At 35.8% G+C, this 25,016-nt stretch overlaps 3 protein-coding genes across 3 annotated transcripts; 1 reads left to right on the top strand and 2 right to left on the bottom strand.

Annotated features, from left to right (window-relative positions):
* Positions 1 to 2,168: 2,168 nt before the first annotated feature.
* LOC139194650 (glycine-rich cell wall structural protein 1.0-like) lies at positions 2,169 to 4,444 on the bottom strand. Its single transcript, XM_070819545.1, has 3 exons — positions 4,361 to 4,444; positions 4,022 to 4,317; positions 2,169 to 2,211 (listed from the first exon to the last, which is right to left on the bottom strand). The coding sequence occupies exons 1-3, from the start codon at positions 4,442 to 4,444 to the stop codon at positions 2,169 to 2,171; spliced, it is 423 nt and encodes a 140-aa protein (XP_070675646.1).
* Positions 4,445 to 7,424: 2,980 nt separating this feature from the next.
* Positions 7,425 to 10,681, top strand: LOC103423157 (alpha carbonic anhydrase 7-like). Its single transcript, XM_008361230.4, has 6 exons — positions 7,425 to 7,583; positions 8,342 to 8,559; positions 8,756 to 8,965; positions 9,150 to 9,317; positions 10,164 to 10,217; positions 10,335 to 10,681. Exons 1-6 carry the CDS (start codon positions 7,493 to 7,495, stop codon positions 10,419 to 10,421), a joined length of 828 nt encoding a protein of 275 aa, XP_008359452.3. The 5' UTR covers positions 7,425 to 7,492; the 3' UTR covers positions 10,422 to 10,681.
* A 949-nt stretch (positions 10,682 to 11,630) lies between these two features.
* On the bottom strand, positions 11,631 to 12,490 carry LOC139194649 (chitin elicitor receptor kinase 1-like). Its single transcript, XM_070819544.1, has 2 exons — positions 11,905 to 12,490; positions 11,631 to 11,683 (listed from the first exon to the last, which is right to left on the bottom strand). Exons 1-2 carry the CDS (start codon positions 12,488 to 12,490, stop codon positions 11,631 to 11,633), a joined length of 639 nt encoding a protein of 212 aa, XP_070675645.1.
* Positions 12,491 to 25,016: the final 12,526 nt, after the last annotated feature.

Raw genomic sequence — 25,016 nt, 5'->3', positions numbered from 1 at the left:
TTGTGTCGATTCCCACAGACGGCACCAAATGTTGATGCACCAAACCAAAGGTCTTGGAACAAAGTAAATCCGACCGTGAACTGCAAGAAAGTAAACAATACAAGATGTATCGTGGTTCACCCCAATGTTTGGGTTACGTCCACACTGATATTGTATTTCTCTGAGAGGGTTGTGAGGGAGAGAACCTCTGTAATGTGAGAAGGGATGTGAGAGGGTGAGGGGGTTTCAGGCCTAAGAGTTGGCATCCCTTAATGAGGAGACTGAGGGGTCTTTTATAGAATAAGAGCTCATCACTTATTACATATTTGCCCCTTCCTTTATTGCATAATTACATTTAAGTTCCCCGAGTATTTATACGAGATCTAAATACGGAGGCCCTAAGTATGGTATAAACAAATGATTTTGTAATGGCTGATTGGATTAGGATTTTATGCAATTTGGGCAGTTTGTGAGTGGTTTTATAAAATTGAGCAGTACGTGATTCAATAAGAATTGTGGTTTCAATTTGGAGACTACATGGGCAGTGAGTATTTTCAGTATGCAGATTATTTGCTTGTGTGGCACTGGTTGCCAACTTGTCGTCTACTGTGTGTGGTGGATTTGGTTGCAATGGAAAAAGAACAAAAATTCACGGTTACTTGAACTTTGCTTTTTCATTTGGGTTTTTACTAATGCGGATCCCATAAGACATTTCATTTGACAATGCTTGGCCCTATTTTAATCATTAGCAAAATGGGATTTGGGTTCAATCAAAACCTGTTTAACCCAAAATCGAAAAGGACCTATTTTTATCGCACAAAAAAACATATAAAGGGGGATTATAACTGAAGCCCAAAACTGAAATAGTACCCTTTAATACCGAACAAAACTAACCCATAAGGGACCTTATAAATTGGGATGTGATATCCACACACCCCATTTTACTTCTCACACACCCTTCTAATTTTCGACCGTCGGATCGGATGAATTGAAGAAGATCAACGGACATAAATTAACAAGGGGTGTGTGGGAAGTAATTTGAGGTGTGTGGATAGCACATCCCTATAAATTTTGTACACCCCATGATACCGAATTGAACCGTACCGAATTTTGTTTTGATTTCGATTTTGATTCCAGTTTCATAAAGTACCAAACCAAACTGTATCGAAGGCTAGCTAAAAATGGTTCTTATCTCTCAGCCTTCGTTAGCACTAAATCTCGGAAAGCGCTTTCTAGTCGAATTCCATGCTCTCCAGAGCTACGCGAAGTAGCAAATCCAGATCTTCCGCTGGAATAAGCAAAAGGGGGTCCTCCCGCTTGAAAAAAAAAGGGTTTTGAATAGAGAAATCACCATTTTTCGGGTGGATATGGAGAATTCTAGTCGCATATACGACTGGGAAGTGGAATCCTGCTTAGTATGTGGACTATAGCAGCATGGCATTGATACATTTGGGATCTTGGTACGAAAGATTCAAATAAAAATTATGATGGTACTAGCAGAATAAGGGTGCACTTACTCAAGCTCGTCAATATGTCAAACAAATTGAAGCTTTGGATATTGACATCACAGACCAATTTCTTGTTCACATGACTCTTTATTTCCTCTCTAGTGACTATGAGCATGTGAAAGCCAAATATAAATGTAGACATCGAAATTTCGAAGAAATAAATGTTGACCAATAATTAAAATTTCAACATTCATGTGTCACATAAATTTTACACGTAGCATGTGACTCAACGAAAAATCAAAATAAATCGGAAAAGTCATCAAATAGGACACGTGTCAACACCTGGCATAAATGATTTATTTCATCTGATTATATAAATCCAAAAAATCAAGTTTTGGAATTCTATAAATAGGAAGTCAAGGCATTCATTTTGAGAGGTGACTAATTCACATCACACCAAAACCTTGAAACTTTGAAACTCTAAAGCTCCCAAGCAAATCCCGAATGATCAAGAAATCTCTCTTCGTTCTTCATCAAATCCTCCTTCAAGATCAAGCCCCAACGGCCCTTGAAGAACTTCCTCCTTCAAGATCAACCCCAACGGCCCTTGAAGAACTTCCACCAAATCCTCCTTCAAGATCAAGCCCCAACGGCCCTTGAAAAACTTCCACCAATTCAATATCAAGCCCTGACGGCCGCTTGAAGAAAGTTTTCATCGTTCATCACTCGTTCATCCTAAGATCAAGCCTCGAAGACCCTTGGATCAACAGCAGAATCCACAAATCTACACATTATGAAGATCGAATCAGAGGCTAAATTTGTAGAAGAGATTGTAACCCCCAAATTATTAATACAAAATATTATTTTGTACACGTGTTCTTGTTTCATTTGCTTCAAGAATTTTCATGTTTACAATAACACACAAAATGAGACATGAAACGTGTGTGAACTCATTGCCATTTGCTGTCAAAACTCAAAAGGAGGAGAGGATGAAGAACACCGAAATTGAAACTACAAAAGTTCCAACTGCAAGGGCTCTAAGTCAAAAACCCAATAGACAAACAATAGACAAAATTGAAAACGTAGCTATTGTTGGGGTACCAAAATTGAAAACGCATCGCTTTTGTGGGTCAATGGTCAGCCGGCTATGACGTTTGTAAACCAACTAAGTTGTGTTGAAGGAATTGGATCCTTTCCTGAGTAGGAGATCAGGATCCTCCTGACTCACTAACACACGCCGTTGGATTTTGATCAAACGGCTACAATTATTATAAATTTTAGAGGGACCCCGTGTTTATAACCATCGGATCAAAATCCAACAGCCCGTGTTATTGGGTCAGGAGGATCCTGATCTCTTGCTCAGGAGAGGATCCAATTCCTATGTTGAAACCGTCTGATTAATTAGAGCACAATTTCAGTAAAGGGAAAACAAATTTATTTTTTACCAATGGAATGTTGGGGCATTTCAAACTTTGGACTTCTTGTTAACATGAGGAAGAAAAGTATTACCAATATCTATTTGCTAGTAAGGAAAATTATACGAAATAAATATGACAAGCTTATTAATTTCAGAGTCCTAAAAAACATGAAATTATTTCAAGCGTGTTAAAGGGTTAAAACACAAGCTTGCATATATCTTCCCACAACTCAAAGTATCGCACCTAGCTCGTGCAGTTCAAGCGGTGAGATAATGAATTGAGATTAAGTAGATGTAAGTGTTCAAGGTAGCACAAAAAAAATTAGTTACATGTGATGAGTCCATTTTATATTGTATATTTTACCTTATTTTTAACATATTTTGGTGAGATTTTGATATTTTGATTTATATTTTCAATGTAGGATTTGTGGCTTCCTCTTGAGCAAAAAGTGATCAAATAGATGAATTTTAGAATGATTCCAATTGAAGGGTGTTTGCGAGTCTTTCAACTTGTTTGTGTCAAAGTTTTAGATTTTTATGACAAGCTGTTGATTTATGGAAAATAAATAAGGGACCAGCGTGGTGCTGGTAGATTGAGGCCTTGTGTGGTATTGCTTCACTTTGAGATTAAGTAGATGTAAGTGTCTGATTTCCTATCAAGGTAGCACAAAAAAAAATTAGTTACATGTGATGAGTCCATTTTATATTGTATATTTTACCCTATTTTTAGCATATTTTGGTGAGATTTTGATACTTTGATTTATATTTCCAATGTAGGATTTGTGGCTTCCTCTTGAGCAAAAAGTGATCAAACGGATGAATTTTAGAATGATTCCAATTTGAGGGTGTTTGCAAGTCTTTCAACTTGTGCTGGTAGATTGAGGCCATGTGTGGTATTGCTTCACTTTAAAGTTAAGCAATAAAAAAATGTTTGGTAAAAGTAAAATCTCCTGCTTATTTTAAAAGCAATGGGCTCTAGACAGCAGCTTTTAAAAACAGCTTGTAGGTTGCTTTTAAAAGTTGCTTTAATAAAACGTAGAGTTGGGTCTTTAATAAATATTTTCAATTATTATAATACCTTCATTAATTTTTTTTAAATGACATTATTTAACCTTCCACATATTTTATCCCTTAGAGAATAAGGTAAACGCTACAACCTATCACTACCAATACTAACCTTACACCATCACCGCCAACACAACCACCATATTTGCTACCACCACCATCGTAACCACAACCTCCACCACTGTCACCACTACCACTTTTGTCACCATCATCATTACTGCCACCACCACCACCACCACTACCACCATTGTTACCTCCATCAATGCCGCCACCACCACCACCATTACCGCAACCACCACCACCACCACCACCATCACCACAACCACAACTACCACTGCCACCATCATTGCTGCCACCGCCACCATTGTCATCGCAACCACAACTGCCACTGTCGATGCTACCACTCCTCTACCACCATTATTACCTCTCCACCCCAATCAACACATCTCACTATTAGCACCACCACCACACCTCCACCACCATTAGCACCACTAATCTCATCGCCCTCACTCCTACTACTATGTCCATTTGTCATTGTATACAAATATGTCACTTTTATATTAAATTTTACCAAACGATTCTACGCTGCTTTTCATACTCACAGCACTTTTAAAATTCAATTAACCAAATGCTCGCCAGCTTTATATTACAGCTGATTATTCTAAAAGCACAGTCAAAGCAGTTTTAAAAAAAAACACATCAATCCCAAACTGGCCCTAAGTTGCATGGCTTAGTTGCAGTTTTTTTTGGGCTAGAATATGATGGTTTTGGAGTTGGGATCTTCTACAAACTTGGTGATGACATCTTAAGCTTTAATTCAAGTCATTTTGGGCCTGATTTGGAGGCCTAAAGGTCCATAAACGTGTTTAATTGTTAGCTGGGCAGATTTCCCAATTAGATTTGGATTGTAATTTTAAATTATCCTTTTGTTATTTTGTTTCCTAGTTTTTATAAGATTTTTTTTTTCGGAAGAATTTTATTTATTAGTAGTATAAATAATGTTTTGCCTGCTCATAATATTTTTTTTTTCCTAAATGAAACATTAGCCTTCTCTGGCATTAAGTTCCTCTTAATCATCTTTGATATTCCTTTCTGGAATTTAGTTTCAACATACACTACACATGTAGTGGCGGAACAAGACTTTTATTAACATACTTAATATACATCATGAGTTTAATTTTTTTATCCCCAAATTTGACATTTTCTTTCCCTTTCAAATGTCTTGGACAGTAGTACTATTATCTCAACCATTCCATTAAGGATTTTTTTTTCAATGCAACAGAAAACATTGGCGAGTTGGAGTTGAAGTTCTCTTTGACCTTTTGGGGCGGGAGTACATTTTTGCTCACCACCATTTAATGTGGTGTATGTTCACCACCTTATTTATCACCGTTAGATGAATTTTAATTTTGAGATTTGTTCATGTCCACTACACGAATCTTGAAATTGAAACTCATCTAATGGTGATAAATATGATGGTAAGTATACACCACACTAAATAGTGGTGAGCAAAAAAGCTCCCTTTGGGCGGCCTGCGTATATAGTTCAAAACTGACGCTATGATTCAACTAGGTAATTTAGAAACCAGTCCACATGGCTATTAATTTAAAAGTCTTAATCAAAATTGTTAGTTTAACACGAACACAGTTTATAGGCACAAGATCATATATACACAAAATATACTTCACAAACAACCACACAAATTACGTATAGATCTACAATAATGATTTTACGTTCGTTAGACATATTTTTTCGTAGGATAAATCAACAGAAAATGTAGTTTTTTATTAATAGGAGTCGGGGAACAAAAATTCCGACCTCTTTGAGCATTAGAAAGAGAAATATGTGGTTGAGAAGTTCTTTTTTTCTTCTTTGAAGCAACAACGACATTCATTAAAAAAATCAACAATACGTAAAAACGAGTGAAATACACAAATCTTACATAAACAACTCATAAGAACTAAATTTAATGGATGAAATCTGCACAATCAGCTAAAAAAACTCATAACACCAAAATCTAGCATTACCTGTATTTGAGCCCTCATAGGCCAAAATCACCAAAACCCTAAAATGAACCATAACTCTAAATTATAATTACTACCACAAATTGAAGTTTCGCTGCCATAGAACCGTTCACTTATGGCCAAGAAGAGACTAACAATGGATTTGGAGAAGAATCAGTTTCCATTGATCTATATACGTATAATGACGTATAATAGTCACATATTAGCGATTAAAAGTTGTCATCTGAAAAAGAAGGCTAAAAGAAAATGAGAAAATCACAACAAAATTCTTCAAATCGGGGGTTCAATTAAATTTAGAGAAAGTGTTTGAAGGAAGAATTGGAATGAGGAATGCCAGGCGAAACAAGCGAATGGGTACGAATCCGGATCCTCTTTGTGAGGATCTCAGGGATCCGTGAATCGTGTCCGTTCATCGTACATTGTACGGTTAGAAATTATTTTAAATATTTTTATTCAAAATTAAACACAAACAGTACCTGATAAAAATTGACCGTACGATGTACGATGAACGGACGCGATTCACGAATCCTCATAATCCTCACTAAAAGGATCTGGAGAGGATCTTGTTGGATTGGGTACTACCACAAAAGACTTGCAATCAAGACTTGTTATTCGCTAATATGAAAATTAAAAATGATGAGAGAGAAAGAAAAAACTTTATGCGGGTTGCGACTATGATTTTTATTTAAATTATCGTTTAATTCTTCTTGATACATATTTTTTTTCTCAAGGAAAATGCTAAACACTAACTTTTTTAGTCTCTCATGCACCCGTGTCTAATCTTGTCCATTGTTTTTGCTTGATTTATTTAATTTAATGACCACAAATAAAAAAAGGAGAAGTGAAAAATGGTGTGTGAAAATCAACTCATTTTTTTAAAGGAAAATTTTATTATTATTATTATGAGAAGGGAGAAGAGTTCAAAACTATTACATAATATAAAAGAGAAGTTTCGAACACAGAACGTATAAATGGAAACTCAAAACTCTACTAAAATATTAGACCACATGTAAAATCAACCTTTCCCCAACCGCAAGTTTTGCAAAAGTGATTTAGGCCCTTTCGGGAGACCCAAAAACAAAAATAAAACAAAATTTGATAGAACCTCCAAAATAGCCTTCAAAACCACCAACTACCACACAAATATTAAACGAACTCATCATTATTAACCCAACATCCAGGAAACGTTAAGTGTTCAACTTCATGAATCGTCACCAACGACGTAAATCAAATAGCCTACTTTGTAGAAAATTTTGGAAATGAAGCATTAAAAACAGCACCATTATTTACGGTCTTCTTCTAAATTATATTTTAATGTAGTGAATCAGGGATTCTCTATTGACTGGCAAACCCCATTGCGTTCTGGATGCTTCCTTTCAAACTGCAACATATATAACTACCTGAGAAACTTTTTCCCCAGAAGGAATTTTATTTGAAAATCTTGATAGCGGAAGACTTGTTTTTCTGTATTCATACTACAGGCTGCTGCCTATAAATATGGAAGCAACTGGACCTATTCACCATGCTCCCAGACTCCCAGTGCAGCTCGAAGCTAAAAAATGGAGAAGTTTCCCACCCTAATCTTATTTTGCAGTTTCCTCATTGTCCTGGTATTGCTGAATTCATGCCAAGCATCATCTGATGAAGTTGGTATAAATTATTTGTAATAACTTTACTATGCTCAATATTTTCACTATTAGAATCAAAATAGAGAATATTGCTCTCATTAGAGTTTCATTAAACTCTCTTTAAATTGGGTGGTTAAAGTAATGCATATTCTAAATCAAAATATTTGCTTTCAGCCATTTTTATAAAGTAGTTTATGTATATCAACATGCATGCTAGGCATGGTTAAGGATGACAATGGTTCCAATTGAATTTTTGGTTTCCTTGTAAATTTGCTGTATATGGTAGTCCATGCTCATCAATGTTATGCACTCTTATTCTTTTTAGATGGACTTTTTAGTCAAAATAGTTCATGAGATTAACATAACTCCTTATTTTGGTTCTTAAGATTTAAAATTGATAAAAGTAGTCCCTCATATTGTTCATTGTCAATCATTTTGATCATTCCGTGAAAAATCTCCGTTAAATTGAGAATATTTTTAGTCAAATCAATCCCTCCACTTGAACTAGTGGCTTTTTTTTATTTAACGGAATTTTTTACAGAATGATCAAAATGATTGACGATGAACAATCTCAGGACCACTTCTATTGATTTTAAATCTCAGAGATCAAAATAAAGAGTTATGACAATCTCAGATACCATTTTGGTTAAAAGGCCTTTTAGATAATATCATACGTCCCTCCCGCAATTTTAGTCTAGTTTCCGGCCATGGGTAGTGCCGTTATGGGATTTTGTTAGTAGTGCTTACTTATCATTTTTGCTAATATTCTTGATGGCGCAGAAGATGAGAGGGAGTTTAATTACGAGGAAGACAGTGAGAAGGGGCCGGCTCGATGGGGCGAGATACGCCAAGAATGGAGCATGTGCAGCAAGGGATCGATGCAGTCACCGATCGATCTGTTAGATGACAGGGTTGAAGTAGTGTCAAATTTTGGGATACTTCAGGGTAGCTACAGGCCTTGCAATGCCACTCTTAAGAATAGGGGCCATGATATGATGGTAAGATAAAGAAGGAAAAAACTAGAGATCAAATTTGAAAAATTCTCCCAACACAATTAGTGTTACTTACACTTTAAAATACCAAGAAGGGTGCATGTAAAGTTGGGGTTGTTGAGGTTTAATTTTCCATTAACCCTAGGAGGAAAAAGTATTTTTACGAAATATTAATAGCTTGTTTGGTTATTTGTCAATGCAGTTGAAGTGGGAAGCTGACGCAGGATTTATACAATTAAACGGAACTTTGTATAAACTGAAACAATGCCACTGGCACTCGTCTTCTGAACACACCATCAATGGCAAGAGGTTTGATTTAGAGGCGCATTTGGTTCATGAGAGCTCAACTGGAAAGATCGCTGTAACGGGAATCCTTTATAAGATTGGAGCTCCTGATCCATTTTTGTCATCAGTAAAATACTTAAAACCGTAACTTGGAGCAACACTACATTTACTGACTACTTTTCCGACCGCATCTCTCACATAAATAAAACTCAGTTGCATATAAGTAAGGTCTCAAGCGGATCCACCTATGTGAGGGATATGGTCGGTAAAAATATAGTCGAAATTATGCTGACTATGTCTTTTGTGCTTAGATGATGGATTCTTTGGCAGAAGTTTCTGGTACCAGTGAAGAGGAAGAGGCGGTTGGTACGGTTGATCCAAAGAAAATAAAAACAAGGAGCACAAAGTATTACAGATATATTGGCTCACTTACAATTCCTCCATGCACACAAAATGTTACCTGGACCATTGTTCAAGAGGTTATTTTTCTCTTATTTCATAAACCCTAAAATTTGATAATATGTTCTGGTGTCTACATAGTTTTCTGTTCTTTTTACAGAAAATTCTATTTTAATCCTTGTCTAAGATTACTTTTTGAATAAAACCCTGTCTAAGATTAAAAACTAATTCTAATCCTTGGCATTTAATTGTAATTTTTTAATATTAAATAGGTTGTGATAATTATTGAGTTTTTTTTTTTTTTTGTAGGTTATACATTGATTTCCCATAAATAATAAAAATGTTATTTATCATATATTTTTCATTGTGCTTAAATTTCTCCATATTTATGTATATGCATATTATGTACATATGTATTTTTAGATACTATAGTTACGCATCGATACATTTGTACCGTCACATTCATACCAAAAGTTATGTACTAATACATTTGTACCGAAACTTACATACCAATATTTCTATACCTATGAGTAAAATAAGATGCCTAAAATTATTTACTGATACATTCGTACTGAAACTTATATACTGATACCTATGAATAAAATAAGGTATCGAAAGTTATGTATAAATTGTTTTTGTTTTGTTGTTGAATTTTTTTAATAATAAGAGTTTGAATTTTTATTAAATTTGTATCTATTAATATGATTGGAGCACAAAAAAATACATTTATTATGGAAGGGTAAAGAATTTCAAATGGTAACATAAATAATAGATGTGCTATAATTACTTATATGGTAAATTTTAAAATAGGGACTTATATTAAATTTTGAAAATCTTTCAAGTTAGAATTTAAAAACAATTTTATTGAAACCCTAAAATCTAAAAGCCCCTTCTGTTTATATCTCACTTAATTTCTAACTCGTCAGGTGAGGACTGTCTCAGAAGAACAAGTGGAATTCCTCCGCGTAGCTGTTCATGATGTAAGTTCAATCACGAAACTATTTCGAAATAAATTATTTCTTGTAAAACATTTATGCATAAACATCGAAAAAATTAATATTGTTTTGATAAGACGACTTGTGTTGAAAATCTTGCAGGACTCAAAAACTAATGCAAGACCAGTACAACCGAGAAACGGGCGGGTAGTGCAAGTTTATAGACCCAAAGAAGAGGAAGAGGACTGAACCTAGCTAGAATATTATGGCTCTAAAGTATCACCATCTATCACTTAGTGCAGGTCTTGAAGCCCGGAAAAGGTCTGCAGGGTCTGGTCTAAATAAAGGAAGGGTCCATAAAGGAATTGTGATCGCTAGGATTCCTATCTTATTATATGTGTTTATTTTGTACACCATTTTCCCATTGGTTTATTATATTAGCATTTCATAAATTGTTAAATAAACCCTACGTACTTAATACATCCCACATTTACTTTTTCAATTAAAAATTATCTTAATACACCCACTTTCTTTCCTATAATACTCTCACACCCCCACATTCTTAATATACATCTTACATTTTCTATACACACCCCACATTTTTTATACATCCCACATTTCTCAAATCTTATGACACTCATTTGAACATTTTTCAATAACAATAATAATGATTTCAAAGCTTTCGAAACACCGATTTCGTGTTTCATTTGTCAAAAATAATTTTTCTTAATCAACATGTTTATAATTTCATTGTTTAGGATTTTATTCAACAATGGAGAATGAGATGAACTTTGATAGTTGAAATAAATAAATAATACGTTAAAAGAGATTTGTAGTGTATTTATAAATTTTTTATTATTTTTTAAACCTAATAAGATCAAAATTATCATTACATAGTAGAGTAAATAAGTCATTAATATTAAATTTTAATATGGGATACATTCAACATTTTGTGGGGTGCTAATATAAAAAGCCTTTCCCATTTCCTCTCTAAATAAAGGGTTTCCCCGCATTTGTCTAGTTGGGGGCTCGGACCATGTTAGATTAATGTTTTTTACATAAAGATTTCATATTAATTTTAGAGCATAATTACGTAAAGTACTATATTTTATTTCTTTCATGGAACGAAAGAAATTACATATACATACTTAGTATCAACATCTTTAATTTGTAATCAAACCTACAATAGCCTTCATGAAAACAAATTGAGTAATGTGAAAACAAGTGTCAACTTTAGCTTATTAACACATCCGCAACTGATGTTGAGTAATGTGAAAATAAGTATCAAAATTTTATATAGTCTTACATAAGACTTTAGTTCCTCATTCATATACTGTCTCACATATATATAAACTATTCATTTTTAAAACAATATCCCCTAAACAGAAAGAACATGTGAAGCTGAAAAGCTTCTAGTAGTCCAGTTGGTCCAGGAAACATTTAGAATTAAGTAGAGTATCAAACAAGTGAAAGCAACAAATTATTAGCGTCACCAGAAACTGATAATGCATCTAAAATATATTAAATAATAAGTTTCTTCAGACAATAAGTAAATATGTGATGTGAGCTGAGACCAAATGGAATCGAACCGGTCATGTCCTCCAATTACATAGCCTTCTATACTTGTTAATTAATTTGTCTCCTTTCTAGAACTGATGGAATAAACTAAAACATGAACAGAAAATGATGCAGAAAATTAACTTCCATAAACTCGATGAAGTTCCAATCATACCGACTTTCATGATGTCATCGATGGATGGCCGATGGAGAGGATCGTGCTCCACGCAAGCTTTCTCTAAAACAGCTAAGCATAAGGCCTCTGCAAGAGGATAATCCTCCAACTGTGGATCTATGAAGCTCCTAAGTTGATCGAGGAAACCACCTTCGCTAGCACCCCCTCCCAAAAACTTGATAGACTCTTTAAACAACTTTCCATCAATGTCCTCTCTTGCCGAGATGAGCTCAAGCAAAACAACTCCAAATGCAAAAATATCCACCTTCTCAGAAGCTGATCCGTGCAGAAGGTACTCTGGTGTAACCCATCCTTTGTCATTTCCTTCTGAAGATCCCAAATCAGAGATGCTTCCAATGTTCAAAAGCGTTGCCCTCCAATTTGCTGTCACAAAAATGTTTCTAGTGTTTATGTCTAGGTGAGCACAAGAAGGGAAAGTACAACGGTGTATGAGGTGAAGTCCTGTTGCAATATCGAAAGTTATTTGCGTTCGTTGATACCACTTGAGAGGACTAGATGGACTAGACAAGCAGCCCCTCAAGCAGCCATTGCTCGGAAATTTGAAAACTAGATAAGACCATGACATGTGATTTTCGCCTTAAGAAACTGCCTCTAAGTTCACGATGTTGATGTGGTTGATCATCGAATGCACGTCGATAACATGGCTCGTGCCCTCGAATCTCATCTGCTTGATCATCACTTCAACATTATTTATCATTCCCCTATACACTGGAGAGCCAATCTTGTTTTCTTCATTGAAATCCCTTTTTGCTCTCCGCAGCTCTTCTATGCTATAATTGAACAACGAGTACTTCAATCCTGCAAGAATACCCGGTGATAAACATGATGAAATTGGAGAGCTTCTGCCCGTCTGACCAGATTTATTCGGGCTTCTGACAGTTGAACATGAAATTGGAGAGCTTAAAGCAGTAAAGCCCATGATCTTCTCTCTCTTCCATTTCCTCAAAGCCCTTCTATACAAAATTACAAATGCAGTTAAAGCTGCCAGTAGCAAAGAAAACCCAACGATAGAGCCGGCTATATACAATTTCTTGATCAGTTTCACGTTTCTATTTGTTGCGAGTTATATATTAGTTAAAGTGTAAATAGTAGTCTATTATCTTACATTGGTGAAGTACATATGTAATACCAATTATAACTCATATATATACTCCATTTTGGAGATTAATGAATATATAAGAAATTCCCAAATATTGTCACATATATTTTTTGTATTTACCATGTTTAGTTTAATATTGGTATTTACCATGTTTAGTTTGATATGGCATCAGAGCAGTTCGTTCTTAGTGACATGTGTGCTTTAATTTTGTGCCTGCATTTTTTGTGATTTTCTTTGTGAGGAAAAAAAGAAGAAGTGAATAGTGTCGCGCTACAGTACATCGCTTTGCTACAATGCCGTAAACAGTGATTGCTACAATGTTCTGGTAAATTGTTTTCGTTCCGCTGTGTCTTTTTTATGTCTTTATTGTTCGTGATTTTGTTCAATGACTCAATATAATCATAGTGTTGTTATGCATCTTAGTGGAACAAATAAATGGATAATTGATACTGAGGCCACTGATCATGTGACTAGTGACCCTAGAGTGTTTGATGAGTTATGTGACTATGTTCGTGATCTGTATATTACTAGTGCAAATGGAACACTTTCCCCTGTGAAGGGTGAAGGCACTATCTCTCTGACTCCAACCTTATCACTGGTCCGTGCTTTACTTGTTCCTGATGTTAAGTGCAATATTTTGTCGGTAGGAAAACTTCTTGATACCTTATATTGTTCTGCTCACTTCTACCCTACGTATTGTTATTTTCAAGACATTCAAACTCAGAAGATAATTGGTCATGGTAAAAGAATAGGGGTTTGTATATCTTGACTATGGAGGATACTGTTGTTTCCGGTTCAAATAATCATTAAGTTTTAAGTGCTAAAATGAATGACAGACATCAAATTTGGTTGTGGCATCGATGATTGGGATATTCATCATTCAGTTATATGAAGCATCTATTTCCTTCTTTGTTTCGCACTTGTAGTGATTCAGAGTTCAAGTGTGAAACATGTGTCATGGCTAAGAGTCATCGTGCTTCCTTTCCCGTAAGTGATTCTAAAGCTATTTTGCCATTTGATTTGATGTATGTGCATGTCTACTCTTATCAGCGAAGTAAACTTGATGCATGTGCTCTCCGGTGTGTTTTTATTGGGTATGCTAACAATAAAAAAGGCTATAAGTGTTATCATCCTCCGACTCAAAAAACTTATATTACCATGGATGTCACATTCTATGAGGAAGTTTCGTATTTTGTGAACCCCTCTTCCGACTCTCCACTTCAGGGGGAGAGGGGGAGTGAAGTGCAGATTTAAAGAGATGATATGGATGATGTGTTATAAGCAGAATTGGGAATATAACCTATTATGTTGCATGATACTAATCAGTCGGCTACAGATAATGATTGGTCACCTGTCATTTCCGAAACTATTTCTACTAACGACAGATCAGATGTGCCCAGCGAATTGTCTGTTAGTATGTCTGACGAATTACCTTCTATTGATCGGTTGCCTGCTGCTGATATGTCTAATGAGTTGCCTGATGATGGTTCGTTCAGTGATGATTCTTCTAACCGTTTGGTACAAGATGGTGGCATACATGAGGTAAATTCTGACGATTCTTCTACTTATCACTTTCCTCCACGAGCTAATCATGGAAAACCTAAAGTACAATATGAGCCTGATATGCATGCCAAAGCCAAATATCCTATCAACAATTATGTGTCTACTTATCGTTTGTCCAAACCATATGCATCTTACATATGTCAGCTATCTAGTGTATCAATTCCAACAAAATTGCAAGATGCTTTGTCTGACCCTAAGTGGGTTAATGCCATGAAAGTTGAGATGGAAGCTTTGGAAAAGAATTCTACTTGGGATTTGGTTCCTTTACCAAACGGGAAGAAAACCGTTGGATGTAGATGGGTATTTACTATTAAGCACAAAGCAGATGGTTCCATTAACCGGTATAAAGCCAGATTAGTTGCTAATGGTTATACTCAAACCTATGGGGTAGACTATCAGGAGACATTTGCTCATGTTGCCAAACTTAATAATGTGCGTGTTCTTCCGTCCTTAGCAGCAAACCAGGATTGGCCTCTATTGCAGTTTGATGTTAAAAATGTTTTCCTTCATGGTGATCTTAAAGAGGAAGTGTCTATGGATCTCCCACCTGGTATTGGAACACCTCCTGAAAAAGGTGTTGTATGCAGGTTACGAAAGGCCTTGTATGGTTTGAAACAATCTCCTAAAGCATGGTTTGAGAGGTTTACAAGTTCAATGAAGAAGTTTGGGTATATCCAGAGTCATTCAGATCATACTTTGTTTCTAAAGCGACAAAATGGTAAGCTAACTGCATTGATTATTTATGTTGATGACATGATAGTGACTGGTGATGATTAGAAGGAGATACAACGCCTTCAAAAGTACTTAGCTACTAAGTTTGAGATGAAAGAATTGGGTGAATTGAAGTATTTTCTTAGATCGGGGTTGTAAGATCCAAGCATGGTATTTTTTTTGTCTTAACGGAAGTATGTTCTTGATTTGTTAGCTGAAACAAGTATGTTAGATTGCAAACCTATTGATACTCTGATTGAGTAGAGTCATCGTCTAGGCTTATTTCCAAATCAAGGTCCTACTCATAAGGAACGGTATCAGAAGCTTGTGGGGAGATTAATTTATTTGTCTCACACTCGCCTTGACATTGCTTATGCGGTTAGTGTGGTAAGTCAGTTTATGCACTCACCTAGTGAATCTCATATGGATGCAGTAACCCGTATATTGAGGTACTTGAAGATGGCTCATGGCAGAGGCCTGGTTTTCTCCAAGAATGGTCATTTGAATGTTGAAGGGTATATAAATGCAGATTGGGCACGCTTGATCACTGATCGGCGATCTACATATGGATACTTTACGTTTGTGGGTGGTAATTTAGTTACTTGGAGAAGCAAGAAACAAAAAGTGGTGGCTAGGTCAAGTGCAGAAGCTGAGTTTCGTGGTAGGTCTCACGGTGTATGTGAGTTGTTATGGTTGAAAAAATTGTTGAGAGATCTTGGGTTTAAACCCAAAGATACTATGGAACTTCATTGTGATAACAAGGCTGCTATTGAGATTGCTTATAATCCAGTGTAACATGATCGAACAAAACATGTGGAGATTGATTGACATTTCATTAAGGAAAAATTAGATGCTGGAATTATTATGTTTCCGTTTGTGGGATCTGAAGATCAACTTGTTAATGCTCTTACTAAAGCTATGTCTAATAGTGTGTTTTCCAACTTGCTTGATAAGTTGGGCATGCGTGACATCTTTACACCAACTTGAGGGGGGAGTGTTGCGAGTTATATATTAGTTAAAGTGTAAATAGTAGTTTATTGTCCCACATTGGTGAAGTACATATGTAATACCAATTGTAACTCCTATATATACTCCACTTTGGAGATTAATGAATATATAAGAAATTCCCAAATATTGTCATATATATTTTTGGTATTTACCATGTTTAGTTTAATATTGGTATTTACCATGTTTAGTTTGATACTATTCGAATTTTCCACAGAAATTGTGGGAAGAAAAGCAGGAGCTAGAGGTGGAGAATATTGAAAGTTCAAGTTCAAGTGCGGTTCTGCTCTAAAAGGAACTAAAACAATTGTATTTGGAAACACAGTTTCGCTCGGCGCTAAGCGATTCACTGACAATAAATCTTCAATAGAGATACTAAACTTCTGGCTCAAGGTAACTGGCCCATCGCCTTCTATGAAAGGGTAAGTTACAAGGTACTTCACACCACTAATGTTAGCTAACTTCTCTGGAGAAGCACATCTTAGAGGCACATGAAGCTCGGTGCCAACCATAAGCTTGTTTTCTTGGGACATATTCTCCTCCTTAAGTGTAAAGGACTTAAGCAAGCCTTCAAAAACCCCACAAGCTACCTCGGAGTATGACGTGTTTTGCAAAACTGTGTAGCTGAAATTTGCCTGAAAATATTGATCTGAGCAAGAACAAGTTATGGGAATAACAACTTCCCTACCTGGTTTGAGTTCCTCATACGTAGATGTTAGTTTGTTGAGTCCAAGCAGTTGATCAGTGTCCATTCGGAACAAGTCTGAGACATTCGCAACAGTTCAAAAATTCAGGTTGGCTCTGTAGACCAAGAATGTTTGGCCAGAATTTTGGAACATATTGCAAGTGTATCTTGAGCCTAAATAGCTAGCATCAGCAGCACATTTAGACTGGTCATAGTACTGTTGACCATAGCTTGAACTTAGGCATAGCAAGATTAGAAGGCAAAGGTAAATCATGGTTTTCTGATATCAGAAATTGTACATTTAATTCTGTTAGGTGGTTTAGGAAAAGGAGAGGAAGAATTGATTTAGTTCAGATGAGATTAGTAAATTAATTAGTTGATTATTACTGATGAGAGAAAGCAGTAATGAAAGATGGGTGTTGCAAAATGCCACAAATGGCATACTATAACAGTAATAGCCAAATAGGAACAGATTATGATATAATATAGTCACACTTTTGACTTGTTTCTATGTGTTTTTGGCAATCAAAGATTCGCTAAAGACTTGTCGTTGCATTTTGCAATTCAGTTTTCTTCATTTTTAATTTAGAAGTAGTGTGTGAGTTTTTATTTATTTTTATTTTGTTGAATTTGACCAATTTAAGTCAAGATACAGGCAAGGAAAGAAAAGGCATTCTCAGTCGTCATAGGCTCGTAGCTGATAAAACAATCCTAAGGGTGTTGTAGAACAGTGGATGTCCACTCAAAGAATTAAATAATGGATCCTTCCACTGTATGCTGAAGCTTCCTTCATACGACACATATTTTCTATATAAATATAAACCCCACACAAATCCAAATGAGTGAGAAGTTCACGGAAGAGGAAGAGAGAAAAAAGAGGAAGGCGAGAGGAGATAATAGAGAGAGTTATCTTTGTACTCTTATTATTTCAGATTATAATGAAAGCACCACTGCTGCCCCAAGGACGTACTCCAGTCATACTGACCGTTGAGGAACCTCGTAAATTTTGTGTCTTGTTTCTTTTATTCCACTGCATAAACTGTCGATTTTACAACATGTTATTAGCATGAAAAGCTCTCGTGTCAGTGAAAAACACTTGTTCTTTCAAGTCTCACCCATCTCTCTCTCTCCATGATTTCCGAGTCGGGCTTGGGTGCTTCACAGAACCTACGGTGAAGTCCAGGTGTACAGGCGACAAGGCTATCAAATTGGAGGAGCAGCCAACACAGCCATTGCAAGGAACCTAAGCAGCATTGCTGCTAGTGTCAATAGTCTTGGAAGCCCAAACCACCACAGTTCTGCCACTGCTCACGATGACGTATACAGTGTCATCATTGACCTGCAATTTGACAGCCGATGGTTCCCACCAACCATGTTAAAGTTGACAACGTGGCTCTCATTGTAAATGATCTCCAACTTCCCATGTTGTTGTTCGTAGCAGTGCAGCAGCCAGCTTTATGGGTGGAAAGCTTTTTCTGCCAAGGGGAAGGGGCACAAAAAGATTCACAGCAAGGAGGATGAAGTTGCAGATACATGAAGACGATATCATAGAGCTGTTATAGCAGAACGACCAAGTTATGAGGTAGAGCCAAAACCAGAGGCCTTCAATCAATAATAAAATATGGGTGTTTTGAATAAGGTTGAGACAAAAGTATGATGTTGACATGCACTAAAAGTTTATGAAATATGCATGGCACCATAACGACAATAATAATAAAATAAAATAAAATAAAGGAGATGGTGCATCTACACCATTCTGAAAAGGAAAACGAAAAAAAAAAAAAAGGTAAAAAGCAAAGGAATTGTTCAACATGTGAGAAAAGGTTTTGAAGCTTGGTGCCAACAGAAAAAAAAATTAATTAACAAATAAAAATGGACAAAAAGGAAGTGGCAAAAAATAAAAAGTTATGATACTTTTTATGTGAATGGTATTGGCTTAAAACACTTTCACAAGTTCTATTTACTTTAAAGCAATTTATTTACCATAGACGGCTTTCCCGCCTACTGCTTTAAGTTTTGATTTATGTGAATGGTGTTGGCTTAAAATGATTTCACAAGTTCTATTTATTTAAAGCAATTTATTTACAGTGGGTAGAATTATTACCCTTTGCTTTAAAGCTTTGATATTTATGTGAATGGTGTTGAATCAAAGCCCTTGTCACAAGCTTTATTTACTTTAAAGCAATTTATTTACCATTGATGGTTTTACTGCCTATTGCTTTAAGTTTTGATTTATGTGAATAGTGTTGAATTAAAGTCCTTGTCACAAGCTTTATTTACTTAAATGCAATTTATTCATTATGGCCGGAATTACCGCCTATTGCTTTAATTTATTTATTGTACTTATCTTGTGTTACAATGAGTATATATAGGACCTGAAGTTCATTGATCAGATCAGAACCTGCAGTTTCTTGATCCTTATCATATAAAATGATTGGACCCGAAGTTCCATCACGCAAAAAGATCAAGTATGAAGTCCCTTGATCCTGAAGATTAGGACATGAAATTCATTGATGAGTATCGTAAGTTTGAAATGCTGCAGTGCCTCAACTTACTTGTAATAAAAGTCATAAGAGTCTCAGTCTACAAACTATTAAATAAAGACCAGAAGTTCCTTATGTCCATACTCAAAATAGTTTAGCAGAAACATTTATTAAGCAGATGAAATTGATTACCCGTGCTCTACTTATGAAAACGAATTTGCAAGTTTTCTACATGTGGACATGCCATTTTACATAATTCATTATTAAGTTTGGTTGAGACCAGTTGCCAACCATCAATATTTCTTAGTACAACTCGTGTTTGGGCATCAGCCAAACATTAACATTTACGAATTTTTGGTTGTGTTATCTATGTGCCTGTAAGACTGCCACAACGTACTAAAATAAGGCATCAATACAAACTGGGAATTTATGTTGAATTTGATCCACCATCTATCATTCAACATTTGGAACCCTTGACTGGGGATATATTTACCGCATGATTTGCGGACTATGATTTTGATAAGACAGTTTTCCTGCCATTAGGGGGAGAAAATAACATTGTTCCAGAAGAACGATAAGAAAATATAATTCTAGAAGAATGATAAGAAAAGACCGTTCCATAAGAACGAAGAGAATTTGTCTTATTTTGATTCACGAAGCAATCAATGAGAAAATGAAGTAAGAATAATTTAATGATGCAATGAAAGTGATAAAATCACATATACTTGCTGCAAATGTGCCTACAAGAATTGATGTCCATGTTGGACAAAATTATGATGTAGTAAATGATTTATTTGTTACACGCCTGAAGCGTGGCAGACCCTTAGACTCAAAAGGTTCATTCACTCGAAAAAAAAGAAGAATATGGCACTACTGAACTATTGCATTCTCGAATCATAACTGTTGCATGCCAGAAGCATGACAGTCGCCGCACGGATATACGTACCAAAAAGGACAATCTGCATAAATGGGCATTTTGATGTCTCATGCATGAAGCATGATAGACGTATAAGTTCCAATGACTCAAATCCCAAAAATGGAGATTAAAATCCAAGCTCTATAACGCTCAAGAGGAGGTTATGATCCACATTCTCTAAATTATGACTATCTTGGAAGAGATAGTGTCATGCCCTTGAAGAGACAATGGATATCCAAAGAAATGAAAAGCTTTTATGCATGCACATGCACATGAGAATATGGGATTACAGATTGATGATAACCAATGGTAATTTTGGTTTTTACAAGTAGTACTAAATTCATCAATGAGCTGTGTTAATATTGAGTTACGTTCTTTTGTTCGTCGACAAAAGGAAAATTATTGGCCAAAAATGGAGAAAGGCAATTCCATTACAATTTTGTAAGAACGTGGAAAAATAGACCTATATATTTGAATATAATACAAATAGCCAAAGGATGTTGAACCAAGGAGGTTATATTGGGCATTTGTAATACAGTGAAATACACTCACATGATATGACACAAGGTTGTAAACAAGTTAATATGAATGGAGAATTATATAAGAAGGGTTGTGAGTCGCCCACATCATATTTCCACAAGTAAATCCCTCAAGTATACATGGGAGCAAATTGCTTTGTATAAATTCCAAAGGAAAATGTGTCATTAAGTGTAGAAAATCCCTGAAGGATTCAAATGGCTTGAAGTAAACCCGGAAGGGTAAAGCATAAAATATGTGCTCAAGACCAATGGATGGTATAAATTGCCTTAGTGAGTACTATCATTATGATATTGTTGCAACATACTAAAATCTCTTGCAAGAGTCAATGACATTAAATTAGAATTCCTGAAGAGTTGATGATATTAAATCAAGACTCCTGAAGAGTCAAGAAAGATTATAAAGTGTTGAGAGAAATATTATCTCGAGCTGCAGATCGAACAATATGCCAACACGAATCTCATCCATAATGTTTATGATATTAAAGAATCATATGGATTGAAGATTATGAGTTAAATACTCAAATGATGAATGATCATTTATCTTCGTGAGAGTAAAGATAAATTAATATTTGGTCCAGAAGTACCACATCTTAGTGAAGTATATGCTTTATTGTATTTAGCACAATACACTAAATGAAATAAAGCTTATCTATTAACATCTCTGAGAAATTACAGATATGTGCATACACATGAGTTAAAACAAACAAACATGATGGAGCCATCACAAAGGTTACTCATGTGAAGCCTCAGTACTCGGTAGTACCCTAGAAGGGAGAGGCATTGGAGATTGATCATGTGGCACCCCAGTACTTAGCAAAACACCAGAACGGGAAGGCTTCAGTTGCTTTAGCAACGAACCTTTGGTGATCATTTTAAGTCCGACTTTCGGATTCCTGCAGCTGGTCGAGCTTTCTTTTCATGCTCGTAGAGTAATTATTTGCAAGCACGTGTAACACTTTATTCTCGTGCTTGAGCCGTCTGATCTCTTGTTTAAGATTTCCACCTCAGCCATCAATGATTCAACTTAGTGAGTTTGAGCAAGTAGGCGTTGCACCATATTGGAAATAGAGCCAGCACACTGAACACTGAGAGCCAAGGAGTCTTGAACGACCAACTCGTCAGACCGTTTTGAAAGGATTATGTTATCCTTTGGAGTGAAAAGATTCCTAGCTACCACAATAGTGGTTATGTTATTCTTCATCACATAGTCCCCAACTGTAAGATGACCATTAGAAGATAAGAAGGACGGGCGCAATATATTATCCTAAAGCTGCTCGTCCGTATCACTCATAAGACTCAAATCTAAGCAAATGTTAGATGGGCAAGCTATTCTCAGAAATGATGAAGAAAAAATGAGGTCAAATAAAATCTCAGAAGTGCAAGTAGGAGAAATTTCTACATGCATCAACTTTTTGAGCATACTCTTGAACACAATTGATGTCTCTATAAAAGAAGAGGCAACATAGCCACTTGCTCAAAGATCGAAGAGGCACCGCTATCCGAATTTCAAAAGCCAAATTTTCCTAAAGAAAGTTCGTTGGCATTTTTCAAACGCAATCTCAGCTTTTTCGGATATTGCGTGTAACTTTGTCAAAGATCTTTGACGAAGTTGAAAACGCGTAAATCTTACTGTTCTAATTACATCACAATTGCTGACAAGAGTAAAGACACAGCACCACCGTTTACTATTGGGAAATCTCTATATATGTCGACCTCTGTTTTCCATAACAAGGCAGACCTGTAAGAATGCCTAACTCTTCCTTATCTCCGAGAATACATCTTCAACAAAGCATCTCGAAATACTCAGTTTTCTTCCTCTCCGAGAATACCTCTTCAAAACAAGTCACACCAGAGCAAAAGTATCTCATATCTTCAGGGACCAGAGCAAGAGTATCTCATATCATGCAATCTCCCTGTCATTTCCTTTGTCCTTGTTCTTACCTGCAAAGACAAGGATAAAGAAAGCAATATGTCGGAACCTCCACTCAAACTCTTGGTAAGGAACCGACTGCCTGGAACCTTTCCTGATTGCTTACCTAGTATTGTTGTCGAGTAGTCATCTTCAACAGTTGTTGGAGCTGGGTCTCCAGTCACCAAGAAATGATGAACCATCCAAATGCAAGGGTTGCATTCCACTCCTGCATCAGATGACAAATACTGTAGGAGAATATGCCACACATGTATGAGGGAAAACCAGAGAAAATACTACTTAAGTAAAAGGAGCAAGTAAGGCAAGTGAAATTGATACATTGAAGCATGTGGAGACCAGCGCAACAAACACGTGTTGATTCATCCCCGACAAAACCAAAGATCACTTGCCACGTGAAGCTCTTCATGGTCCAATTTCATTCAAGATCAAGCCTCGAAGGTCCTTGAAGAAATCACAAGTCCGATTCAAGATCAAGTGTCCACCACTCTTGAATCAAATTCCGCTCTAGATAAAAGGAGTAAATCAGACTTTTGATACAAGTCTAGCAGAAAGCCCCCAGCCCAGTTCAAGAAATAGCCTGTGGAAAGTTAACAACAAGTAAATCACCACTTTCGGCAACTCTTCTTACTAAGAGACTGAAGCAGAATGATCAACGATCAACCCAAATGATTTGAAATCAGATGGAGATACTCATCAGGGAGAGCATTCAAAACAGATCAAGATTTTAAAGAGTCAATTGAAGACCTGTGATCATCCAAGGAGGAGTGTTGTAGAACAGTGGATGTCCACTCAAAGAATTAAATAATGGATCATTCCACTGTATGCTGAAGCTTCCTTCATACGACACATATTTTCTATATAAATACAAACCCCACACAAATCCAAAGGAATGAGAAGTTCACGGAAGAGGAAGAGAGAAAAGAGAGGAAGGCGATAGGAGATAATAGAGAGAGTTATCTTTGTACTCTTATTATTTCAGATTATAATGAAAGCACCACTGCTGCCCCGATGACGTACTCTAGTCACACTAACTGTAGAGGAATCTCGTAAATTTTGTGTCTTGTTTCTTTTATTACACTGCATAAACTGTCGATTTTACAACAAAGGGGACTATAATTTGAGATGACATGAGAATAATTTGCAAAAAGGGTAAAGTAATGTTGAAAAATTGGGAACATGAAGATTAACTTTTTAGGCGAAGCATGGTCCACCACCATATCATCGATATTGTTTCAATTTAATCACTTATAGCTAGGTGTGGATTTTATCACAAAAGATTTCGTGATGTAAGGTATGTAATTCCCACTTATAAAATGTATAGTACTTTGTTATATTTTTTATGTGCAACTCTATTCTCCAACATGTCTCTTCATGAGTGGCCCCACACGGGTCACACAGGAAACCAATTCCTACATCAGGAACTGGTCAATTCATTATGTCGAAGCTAACACATCTTTTCGAGAGCCTGATCATCATTCATTCACTAGAGCCAATGCAATTTGTTGAAGACTCAATCATTTATTCAACACCCTTAGTTGGAGTTAGCCCAACTTTTCGAAAGCCAACTTAAGGAAGCAAATTCAAACATAGTAAATTGGGCCCAGAACATGTTGAAAAAAATAATCTACTATGTATATTATTTTGTTATATTTATGAAGTGGGACTCTATTCTCCAACTTGTTGTATAATATAAAATTAAACCCTCAATAATCATGTGGTATAATTTGTCCACATGTGTATAAATTGGTGAATGTTTATTGATATTATAACCTAAAATTGGGAAACACAATGATGTTGTTTACGAAAGAACAATTTTATTCAAACCCATGTTTTGTATCTTTGCAATCAATTTGAAATATTAATATGAATTGGTCTATCCTACTATACAATTACCATTGAGTAGACACAATTAAAATTAAAAATTTTAAAATTCAACAAACCCTACTTCAGTAATGCATCTCAAAACGTTCTCAGATCTTCAAAGTCTTAAGCAGCTCCAAAATAACAAATCAGCATTCCAACCCGATATTTCTACCGAGTGACTTCATATTTATACTACTTATTAACAAAATTCTCATTGTCAACCAAAGAGAGTAAAAATACAATTCAGTCCTTTATTTATAATTCAATAAGAGAATCAGAGACTAAAATCGGGGACAC

The sequence above is a fragment of the Malus domestica genome, chromosome 03 (genome assembly GCF_042453785.1).
Source record: "Malus domestica chromosome 03, GDT2T_hap1".
In the NCBI taxonomy this organism is placed as follows: Eukaryota; Viridiplantae; Streptophyta; class Magnoliopsida; order Rosales; family Rosaceae; genus Malus; species Malus domestica.
The sequence above is the reverse complement of the archived record's forward strand: the minus strand, read 5'-3'. Positions and strand labels throughout refer to the sequence as shown.

Excerpts from the sequence above, each read along its gene's own strand:
- LOC139194650 (XM_070819545.1), bottom strand. The coding sequence starts at position 4,444 with ATGACAAATGGACATAGTAGTAGGAGTGAGGGCGATGAGATTAGTGGT. Across the intron at positions 4,318-4,360 it reads GTGTGGTGGTGGTGCTAATA|AGGAGTGGTAGCATCGACAG; the intron begins GTGAGATGTGTT and ends TAATGGTGGTAG. Across the intron at positions 2,212-4,021 it reads GTTGGCGGTGATGGTGTAAG|ATTTGTGGATTCTGCTGTTG; the intron begins GTTAGTATTGGT and ends CATAATGTGTAG.
- LOC103423157 (XM_008361230.4), top strand. The coding sequence starts at position 7,493 with ATGGAGAAGTTTCCCACCCTAATCTTATTTTGCAGTTTCCTCATTGTC. Across the intron at positions 8,560-8,755 it reads ATAGGGGCCATGATATGATG|TTGAAGTGGGAAGCTGACGC; the intron begins GTAAGATAAAGA and ends TTGTCAATGCAG. Across the intron at positions 9,318-10,163 it reads CCTGGACCATTGTTCAAGAG|GTGAGGACTGTCTCAGAAGA; the intron begins GTTATTTTTCTC and ends CTAACTCGTCAG.
- LOC139194649 (XM_070819544.1), bottom strand. The coding sequence starts at position 12,490 with ATGTCATGGTCTTATCTAGTTTTCAAATTTCCGAGCAATGGCTGCTTG. Across the intron at positions 11,684-11,904 it reads CGATGACATCATGAAAGTCG|ATGCATTATCAGTTTCTGGT; the intron begins GTATGATTGGAA and ends AATATATTTTAG.